The sequence below is a fragment of the Tiliqua scincoides genome, chromosome 5 (genome assembly GCF_035046505.1).
Source record: "Tiliqua scincoides isolate rTilSci1 chromosome 5, rTilSci1.hap2, whole genome shotgun sequence".
Lineage (NCBI taxonomy): Eukaryota > Metazoa > Chordata > Lepidosauria > Squamata > Scincidae > Tiliqua > Tiliqua scincoides.
The window spans coordinates 84501124-84512132 of record NC_089825.1 but is presented as its reverse complement, the minus strand read 5'-3'; the positions used below and the strand labels follow the sequence as shown (position 1 = coordinate 84512132).

At 45.4% G+C, this 11009-nt stretch overlaps 1 protein-coding gene across 1 annotated transcript; it reads left to right on the top strand.

The window, feature by feature from the left end:
* Positions 1-1513: 1513 nt before the first annotated feature.
* Positions 1514-9289, top strand: LOC136651232 (keratin, type I cytoskeletal 14-like). The gene is made up of 8 exons (XM_066627447.1): positions 1514-2002; positions 4363-4445; positions 5048-5204; positions 5914-6075; positions 6159-6284; positions 6889-7109; positions 8256-8275; positions 9192-9289. Exons 1-8 carry the CDS (start codon positions 1514-1516, stop codon positions 9287-9289), a joined length of 1356 nt encoding a protein of 451 aa, XP_066483544.1.
* The last annotated feature ends 1720 nt before the right edge of the window (positions 9290-11009 follow it).

Below are 11009 nucleotides of genomic sequence, written 5' to 3'. Positions count from 1 at the left end.
AAGGCCATGCTGCACAACCTGCCTCCAAGCGGGCCGCTCAGAGGCCAGGGTTTCCCACCTGTTGAGGTCCACTCCTAAGGCCTTCAGATCCCTCTTGCAGATGTCCTTGTATCTCAGCTGTGGTCTACCTGTAGGGCGCTTTCCTTGCACGAGTTCTCCATAGAGGAGATCCTTTGGGATCCGGCCATCATCCATTCTCACAACATGACCGAGCCAACGCAGGCGTCTCTGTTTCAGCAGTGCATACATGCTAGGGGTTCCAGCACATTCCAGGACTGTGTTGTTTGGAACTTTGTCCTGCCAGGTGAGGCCGAGGATGCATCGGAGGCAGCGCATGTGGAAAGCGTTCAGTTTCCTCTCCTGTTGTGAGTGAAGAGTCCATGACTCGCTGCAGTACAGAAGTGTACTCAGGACGCAGGCTCTGTAGACCTGGATCTTGGTATGTTCCGTCAGCTTCTTGTTGGACCAGACACTCTCTAGTGTTTAAATTAACTACATAAAAGAAATATATGACTGTTTTGAGCTGTTATTTTGTCATTTACTATATTTTTCTTGAATGTCCTACATTTTGGGGTGCCTGGTCCTCTTTTGCAGTTATGACATCTGGTCACCCTGCTGGGGGGTGCGGGCTGCACCAGGTGACATGCGCATGGGGGGCTGACACCACTACTGGTCAAAATTTTTAAAATCTTGGTGTTTTCCAATAATACCATCATGCTATGTATCATTCAATGCGTAATTTCATGCGGAATGCAATGAAACAAACCGTGTTGAAACATCTCTATTCTAACAAAAGTTATAGCCAAAAAACCAGCAGGGTGGGGCAATGGTGCATGACCATGCCCACTGCCCAGGGCACTGCCCCACCCATTGCATGGGAGGAGGTCCATCGTAGGGGTGATGTGCTGGCCTCCTGCACTTGGTGATGCAACCCCTAGTGACGCCACTATTTATTGGTACATGTACATGCAGTGGGAATCTGACTGCAACCAGCCATGGAAGTGCCTATGGCGTAGAAACTTGTAATCTTTGAAATGGCCCTTCCGCATTTCTAGAGCTTTGACTCAATGGTCTTTCCTCAACCCCTTCCTCCTTCTGTCATGAGGATATTTCCCCCTGAGGATTTTAAGCTCTCCATTTCTCGTATTGTCTCCATGGATGTGTTTCCCATAAGAAGGCACGGCAACTTTACACTGTAGCCTTGAGCAAAACCCTTCCTGTTCCTGAATCACATCCAAGTGTTTGCTTGGGAAAAAAAAGACTGAAACACAAAACCTGCCCTTTATGAGGCAAGGTGTATTGGCTGGAATGTGACAATAGAGCTGTGGAAACGGGCTTGAACAATAATGATGAAGTAAGGCGTGGGAGAAGCCGTAAGGAAGAGAAAAGGTCTTTTCCATAGTAACACCCCTACCTTGAAGATAAAAGGAGCAAGGGATGAGAGAGATCCATTCATTCTTCTCACCCTTGCAGGACACAGTAGGGAATCCTCTCTTGGTTATCTTCTGGTAATATGGCCACCACGATCAGGCAATACACCTCCACCTCCTCCACAAAGGGGGGTCTGGGCTTTGGTGGAGTCTCTGCCAGGCTTTCCTCTGCCCATGTTGGAGCCCCATACAGAGCCCCCAGCATCCATGGTGGAGCTGGTGGCATTTCTGTCTCTTCCACTCACTATGTCTCTGGGGTAGGCAGTGCCCTCAGTGGTGCCTATGGGGGCAGCTACTGTAGCAGTCTTGGTGGAGGTTTTGGTGGTGGCTTTGGGGGAGGTATTGGAAGCAGCTTTGTTGCTGGCGGTGAAGTGCTTCTCGGTGGGGGCGAGAAGGAGACCATGCAGAACCTGAACGACCGCCTGGCTGCCTACCTGGATAAGGTGCGGGCCCTGGAAGAAGCCAACAGCGACCTGGAGTTTAAGATCAGGGAGTGGCACAAGAAGCAAGAACCTGGCCCAGACCATGACTACAGCCCATATTTCAGGACCATTGAGGACCTTCGAAGCAAGGTATGGCAAGAAGGGATATTAAAGGGATCAGCTTTATATTCATTAAAGGGATATCTAGCAAACTGATTATAACAGGCCATTAAGAGAGACACTATCAAGCAGAGTCATTTGGGGAGTACAATGTTCTAAACCAGCATAAGCACCCCCAAATCCTGCTTTCAAAGCTGACTTTCATGAATGCTTTCTTTTGAATTTTGATTCTAGGTAACTTATGAATGCACATTATTTTAATAATCATGATAAGCTCCAAAGACACACAGCGGCTGACCTCTGTGTGATTATATTTCAACAACATCAACAACAACAACAACAACAGCTTCAAAGAGAAGTTCCAGAGTGAAATTTCTAAACAAGACTATCAGTCAATGCTGTTCTGTCCAATTTAGCCTTCATTTGCGTTGTTCTCTTTCCCAGTATTTTGGGAATTGCATTGCACATTCAGTGTATTATATAATTTATATTGAGTAATGTGCACAAATCAGGCAGATCTCAGCTGTGTAGAATTTATGATGTGCATTTCTGCCAAGAAAGAGGGACAGTTTAGTGAAAGGAAAGGCAGGAATAACAATGTGGGTAAATGCCATTATATAGACCTAGTGAATGATAAAGACACACATACACCCTCTCTCTCTCTCTCTCTCTCTCTCTCTCTCTCTCACACACACACACACACACACACACACACACACACACACGATTCTGGATTAATTTTTGGAATGGAGATGAGCGCTATCACTTGCTAATGTCTGAAGATCAAGCTGCTGCCAAAGGTATAGGAGCAGGGGTCTCTATAAATGTGGCAACTACCTGTGGCCAAATGTGCAATCAGATGTGTACATTACACTTCCAACTTATTTTATTATTAAGCAGTGCTATAGCAAAATCCTTGAAGTTTGTTTTTGCATTCCTAAGGGATATTACAGGGAGACCCAAAAAAACCCAGAACCCATAAAAATTTTATTAAATCCTACAAAGGTCCAGTAAATTTCAAGAAACTTACTGGACTCAAACCAAGACATATTGGGGAAGATTATTGTTCCAATATTTCATGCACAAAGTCGACTTGTATACCCTGAAAGAAAAAAGAAGAAAAATTAAAATTAACAGTTTTATTGAAAGATTTGTGGGTTCTGTTTTTTTTGGGTCATCCTGTATTTTCTGTGTTTTATAGATGAAGTGGGCTGAACCAGTGTTCATGCCTGAGCAGGGTATGACTCTAGTGCTCTGAAGTGCAAATCAGCACTCAATGGAGTAGATTACATTGATTACACTCAATGTAGTGGATTACACAGTGGCGTCACTAGGATTTGCATCACCCAGGGAGGTCAGTGCATCACCCCCATGATAGACCTCCTCCCATGCAGTGGGCAGGGCAAACAATGAGTTTGGTGACCTCCCTAAACAATGAGTATGGTGATGCACCATTGCCCCGCCCTGCTGGTTTTTTGGCTATAACCTCTGATAGAATAGAAATATTTCAATGCAGTTTCTTTCATTGCATTCCTCATGAGATTGCACATTCAAATGATATACAACATGATGGTATTATTTGAAAATACCAAGATTTTATAAATTTTGGCTAATAGTGGTGTCACCCACCCCTATGTGGCCTGCACCTCCCGCACCCTCCTAGTAATGCCACTGCTTGCACATCAGTTCTTAAAAGCACAGTGCATGGAGTAGCCCTTGTTTAGCCACAGTATATCAGCACTGTATTTGGAGTGGCTTGGGGTCAGGTTTAAAATTAAGAAGTCCAACATGGCTGCTTAAGGTATCAATTTGCAAAGGACAATCCTTTTGTTGCAACTATAGTTAAGTAATACTGTATATAAATACTGTTATATAGTACTAAAATTTTATGCCTCATTTTAAGTGTTTGGAAGGCTGTAATGCTATTGTTTTTTTTTATATGCGTATATTGCAGTATGTGCTTTCATACATTGTAATGACCCATGGTTATATAATAAATTCCTAAATTTCAATTTCAATACTGTTATATAAATATAACAGTATTTATAATTATAATATAATATATTATATAATAAATATATAATATTTATGTATGTAAATATAATATAAATACTGTTAATAATAATAGTTAAGTGGAAACCTTGGTATTCAAACCTTACTCAGTGATAGCAGAGGAAGGACCATAGCCTTTCAAAATGGCATCCCAATGATGTGAGGGCTGTTATGGTTACTCTGTGGTTAGAAAAAGCACTCTGTACATGCTCAACAAAGTACCAGAGAGTGGCCCCAACAAAACCCAAGCCTACCCAACGCCCTTGCTTTCCATGTTAGTTGTAGAAAATTTCCAAAACAAATATTGTGACTTAACTCATGCACTTCTCGCTATGCAGATTCTCAGTGCCTCTGTTCAGAATGCCAGCATCCTCTTGGAGACAGACAATGCAAAGTTGACTGCAGATGATTTCAGAACCAAGTAAGTCCACTTGCATACCCAAATAAAAGGAAACAATTGTCCTTGGGGTGATAGCTCCTTCAAAGCCATTACTATTAAATGAAAGTCATTTGATAAACCTATGCCCTGTTGGTGTCTAGTGTCACCAGAATTTGTGTTCTGGTGGTGCTAGGTGCTTTCCGGCTGTCACAAAGGCTGGCTGCTCACCGGCAAACTCTGGATGCCCACTGGCCCTGGTGAGGATGCGTAAGGGGTGGGAGGGAGGCAGAATGGGCAGTGATGGGGTGGAGAGGAGGGCAGATTGGGACCCGGAAGGGGGTGGCTTTGGCAGCAATGGTGTCCACTGACTCAAAACCCCCTCTCAGCCTCAGTTTCCTGACCCAAGTCTACACTGACTTGCACCAGCTATAGAGCTGGCACAGGTCTGAGTAGACCAGGCAGACCAACATAGACTTTACCCCGGGCAAGGGAACAAATGGAGGCCAAGATTCTCCCATGGGATACTGTGAGCACCATGATGGTGCCTCTGCATTGTTGTGTGGGGAGTTAGTTAGGATTGGGCTGATTGTCTCACATGATGGCCCCTCACACCCTTTGCTTTTGCTTTTTCCTTGTGGTAACAGGTTTGAGACAGAGCATGCGCTGCGCACAAACGTTGAGGCTGACATCAGCAATCTACGCAGAGTCTTGCACGAATTAAATGTGACCCTGGCTGACACAGAAATAGAGTTAGCATCTCTAAGGGACGAGCTGGCTTGCCTGAAGAAGAACCATGAGGAGGTGAGGGTGTACAACTGCCAAGGCAACCACCAGAGTCTTCTTGGGGTAAGGGAACAAAGGTTCCCTTACCCTGGGCAAGAAGAAGAATCTTTTATTATGGTCACTGACCAGTACACTTACCCTGGGCAATGGCGCTGTGGCTCCAATGGGTCTCCTCGAAGTTGCACCTGCTATTGAGTGTGCGCAGAACTGAGGAAGCCCTTGCCGCCACTTTCGTCCCCTCCTGGGCTCAATCTTCCCCTCCTCTTGCTCTCCCTCCACCCAGTTCTGCCCCCTCCCAGCCTCCCTCTGCCCCCAAAAGCCTTGTTGCCAACTGGCAGTGATACTTATCCCTGGCCACTCCAGTGCTGGGTCCTCCTGGCACTACCTCAGTGCTGGCAGGATCCATGTACCACTGGTGGGAATTTTCACCACATCCAGCCTTGGCAGTTGGTGCTGGGCACCAACTGGTAGTTGATGAATCTACTTCACTATCTTGTTCCAGCAAGACTGCATATGTTTAACTAAGTTATGAATGGTCCAGAACAAGTTCAAATGTCTCTGTTAACTCTGCAATGTGCCATTCGCACATGCAAGGGAATCATTATTGGATGCTGCAAGCATCCAATGTTTAGCATGCATTTATGAACCAGCCCGTAGAAGTCTAGTGGAAAAGCATTTTCTGCCACTGATTACTAGATGACAGTCTTTCTGTATCTCTCCTTCACAGGAAATGAATTTACTCCGAAGCCAGACAGGTGGGGGAATCTCCGTGGAAATGGATGCGGCCCCTGGGGTGGACCTGACTAAGATCCTGGCGGACATGCGCGAGCAGTATGAATGCTTGGCGGACAAGAACCGCAAGGAGGCCGAGGAGTGGTTCTTCAGCAAGGTAGGCCTCCCTTTGGGTGGGAAGAGTGCTTGGAGATCTGAGCTGCTTGGAAGAAGAATGTCATCATCTCCTTTTCCCTGCAGACTGAAGAACTGAATCGAGAAGTTTCCATCAACACAGAACAGCTGAGTAGCAGCAAGTCGAAGGTCATCGAACTGAAACGTGAACTCCAAACCTTGGAGCTAGAGATGGAAGCCCAGCTCAGGATAGTATGGGATTTTTGTTTATCTTCCCACTGTACTCCATCAGTTACTAAGAGAGTGCTCCATTTATATCCCGCCATTGAATCTGGTGTGCTGAGTATCCAAAGTTCTCCTTGCTGCATATTTCAAGCCAAGGCAGCATGACAGATTTTGACTATTTGATAGATCTTGTGCTTTGAACACACTTTAACAGAGTCCCTCTATTTCTGGTAAGTCAGTGGTTCCAGGGAACGCTGGATTCTTCAGAAGCTTAAAAGACTACTCATGGTGGACAAACTTCCCTGAAAGACAGCAATTCCTGCCACTAGTGATTTGCCCCTGCAGTGGACAGCCAATGGGGAATTTGGAGGATGTCTCCAAAATAGACTCTCCATTTCAATTCATGACTGGCACAATGAATTTATGGAACTCACTGCCACAAAATATAGTGATGGCCACTAGTTAAGAGGTCTTTATCTATTTTACTTTATTTTAAGGCAGTTGAGTCTAAGAACTCATGATATTTCATGTCATCCCTGATAACCTTAAAATATCTACACAAGCATTAGAGAGGAAGATGTTCATCTTCCTTCAGAACACTGAACCTGATCCTCTCACCCCAATTTCCCAGAAAGCAGCACTGGAAGGCACCCTGGCAGAGACAGAAGCTCGCTATGGCGCCCAGCTCGCCCAGATCCAGGCTATGGTCACCAGCGTGGAGGAGCAGCTGGCAGAGCTGAGGTGTGACATGGAGCGCCAGAACCATGAATACAAGATCCTCCTGGATGTCAAGACCCGCCTGGAACAGGAGATTGCCACCTACCGCCGCCTGCTGGAGGGAGAGGAAGCCTAGTATGTGAAAAACAGTTGCTGTTTTGTATGGATATGAAAGTAATAAGAACATTGACTAAGAATGTGGGGATAAGAGAAATATGAACATAGTAAGAGGCCTGTGGGAGTTAAATGTTCTGGGCCCCCTGACAAAGATGACTAGTCACTGTGGCTACCATTGGTGAAGCAATGGCGACATGCAGTACTACCCTGGGTGCAATGTTTAGTGTTGATTGGTGAACATGGAATGATTTCCAGATGAAGAAATCAATGTGTCCATTCCTGTAGACCAGGGGTTCCCAACGTGTGTGTTGCAATGCCTTAGGGCATCGTGGATCACTCACGGGTGTTGCAGGATGTCTCCAATTTACCTCCTCCTACCTATTCTCCTGGGTGCTGCCATCTTGGATCTCATGAAATCTTGTGACATTCAGGCGCTGCCATCTTGGATCTTGCTAGATTTCACAACATCTTGCTAAATTTCACAACATCCAAAATGGTGGTGCCCGGCTGAGCCAGGAAGAAGAGCTTGCAGGGGCATCACGACTCAGGTAAGTTTGGGAACCATTGCTATATGATTTAGCTCATTGCTTAGTGCAGCATTTATGACCCATGGGACGGATCTGGCATAAAGTGAAGCCCATCCCCATTGTGAACAGAGCTTACCGTTCTTCAGGGCAGTCTGAGTCTGATCTCTTTTTCCCCAATCTCCCTTGACCTTGCACCAGGCAGCTGCGTCTGCTTGGAAACCTGGGTACAGAGCCTGCTGGGGCAACAGGCAGTGGAAGCAGCTGCCTGGTGCAAAGATTGGGGGAGATCAGGGAAGAAGATAACAGGCCGTCCCATGGAATGGTATACTCCATGCATGATGGAGATGGACGTATTGGTCTTGAGTATGGAGATCGCTGGTTTAGGATAGTGTATTCCTATGGGGCCTGTCGTCAAAAATGTAATGGATAGAAATAAATTCCAGTGCCTTTAAAGATTTCTGTAGGTTGACTTCATTTTCAAATTATTTTACTTTTATATATTATTAAGAAATTAATTAGAGTGCTAGGAGATGGCTTCCTTTCTGTTTGGTGCCATTGTTTTTGGTTATCACCCCTTGCTTCATTGCACCTAAACATGCCTGTCTCTAATTCATGTCTTCTTTTTCTCTTCATGTAGCATTTCTTCTGGTAAAGGAGGTAAGGATCTTGTTATTTGTTTAGTCTCTTCCACGAGTCCATAAGATTTGATTGTTTGGAGTTCTCCTTGTTTTTGTGAACATAAGAACATAAGAACAGCCCCACTGGATCAGGCCATAGGCCCATCTAGTCCAGCTTCCTGTATCTCACAACGGCCCACCAAATGCCCCAGGGAGCACACCAGATAACAAGAGACCTCATCCTGGTGTCCACCCTTGCATCTGGCCTTCTGACATAGCCAGGAGGTTGCGCATACACGTCATGGCTTGTAACCCGTAATGGGGTTACAAACCAGCGTAAAGTTGTAAATCTATGGACAATTGCTTTGAAATGTTCCGATGAGATCAAGAGTCCTTTCTTTTGACTAAACATGCTGAGGTTCCTTTCTGTTTGATGCCGTTGTTTGGTGCACTGGTGCACTGGAGTCATTGGCCTTCAGTTGTTGGGTCATAACCTTTGCTAACTGGACAAAGAGGCACCTTTCAAAGTAGTGTCCTCTTATATTTAGCAGCGAGAAAGCAACTGCTTCTCTTCACCCCAGTATGGCACCTTTTCCAGTGACTGCTGCTGGTGTCTCTTCTGTATTTTATTTTTTTTTAGGTTTTGAATCCTTTGGGTACAAGGAACCATTACTGATTAATTTTATTATGTAAACCACTTTGTGAACTACTCCTGTTGAAAAGCGATATATAAATATTCACCACCATCATCATCAGTAGATGGGAAAGAAGGGGTTGCAAGTAGGAGAAAGCGAGACAGAAAAGGGGGAAAACAATCCTGAAAAGAAGAAATTCTGATGTGTCCAGTTAAACACTCAAAGTGGGTCTCATGTCAACAGGGCTCAATTCAAGATGGGTCCCAGATCTGAAAAGATTGCAGAAAGATTAATATTTTCTGCTTTCCTCTCTGTTTGCAGCATCCACAACCACTCGTAAGGTCCGCACAATTGTGGAGGAGATCCAAGATGGAAAGGTGATCTCGTCCCGTGAACAGGTCCATGTCTCTGAGCATTAAACCTGCAGAGCATCCTCCCTTTCCCAGATACCTCTGGAGAGACCAGATTTCTTCTCATTTGTCATGTGGCTGTGGTTTCCAGCATTCTGCTCTCTTCCTAAACATCCGCACTTTGTATGGCTGCATCCACAAGGCTCTAATAAAGTTTCTTCATTTCATCCTTGCCTTCATTCTTATCTTGTGCTTGTGGTTAGTAAAAGGGAATGGTTTTGCTGCTCTTTGCCCTACCATCTTCAGCCTTCTCCAGTGGTAGGAGCTATGTCCAAAAAAAGCTCATATCTGTTCACAGTCAAGTCAATACTATAGTAAAGACTCAAAGTGCTTTATCTCACCAAAAGGTCTCTAATCAATCACTCCAAAATATCCTTTCCCACAATGCTATTGGTGCCTTGTTATATGTTGTGTGATTAGTGCTTTAGAAAACACCTCAGGCCATGCCTACATAGTAGCCATAAGCCAAGAGAGTTTGGTGTGGTTAAGCTGATGAAATCAATAGGTTTAAATGTCCTTGATTACTAGCCAGTGTATGTCTACTCAGAAGTAAGATCCATTATGTGCAATGTGGCTTACTCCCAGAAAAGTGTTCCCAGTAAAAGGAACTTACTGGCTAACTCCCAGTAAAAGTGTTCCCGGTAAAATCCCAGTAAAAGGATTGCAGCCTTAAAGCCCAATGTTATCATGCTCTGGAAGCAAGCCTGGCTTCTGGCCTTGCAAAACATGATGCTCTAGCACCCTACCAGGCTGCACGCTTTAAGTATGAGGTCCAACTTGTCCTCACAGCCCAGAAAAAATGACCCACCCCATGTACGCTCAGTTCAAGTGGCATTGATAGCATTCAGTGTGTCACCAGGAGGCAGGAAGAGAGAACCATGAGAGGCCCAGTGGAGGTCTTTGCCCCAGTGTCCATAGTAATCTGGTGCCAGCACTGTTAAGGATGCATCTAACCTGGAAACCTGAAGAAGAACATTTATGTGCACTGTAGCCTTATACATAACAACGTGTAAAATGGTACACTGAGGCTGGACTCCACAACTTTATACCATGCCTGACACTTCTATGCTTCCCGCCAACTCTATGCTTTCCGCGGGTGCAGGGGCATCAAAACGGCTACTGCTGCATCCTGTGAGGGGCAGTTCCAGACGCCTCCTCTGCGTAAGGGAACGTGTGTTACCTCACCTAAGAGTATACTTCCATGATACAGAAGGGTCTACTTGGATCTACACCAGCAAAATTGCTGGCTCAGGTCTGGGTGGACCTTGGCAGTGGGATCAGGTCCGGGAAGAGGGTTTGGGTTGGGTGGCTGCTTTTGCTGCCAAACCCACCCCCTCCCTGGATTTGTTCTGCCCTCTCCTTGCCCCATCACTGCCCCGTTCCACCCTCCCCTGCCCCCATTCTGCCCTTTCTTTTCCTTGCCAATGCATAAGCACCTACTTACGATAATTAGCAGGTCCCCAGAGGTGCAACTGCAGCAAAAGTCATCTGCAGTGGCCCACAGCAACTCTAAGATGGGAGAATTTCAGTGAGAAAAGGGTTCAGCACCCCCTACCTCTGCACCATGTTCCCAATTCAGATCAGGCCCCAGTACGCCTGCAGTTTTAAAGTAAAAATAGGCCTGCATCTAGACAATGATTCATTGGACATCACATCTAGCTTGGCATTAGGAAGACAATATTGATGCATAGCAAAGAGGACAGCAAATTCACAGCAATTGAAGCAGGAA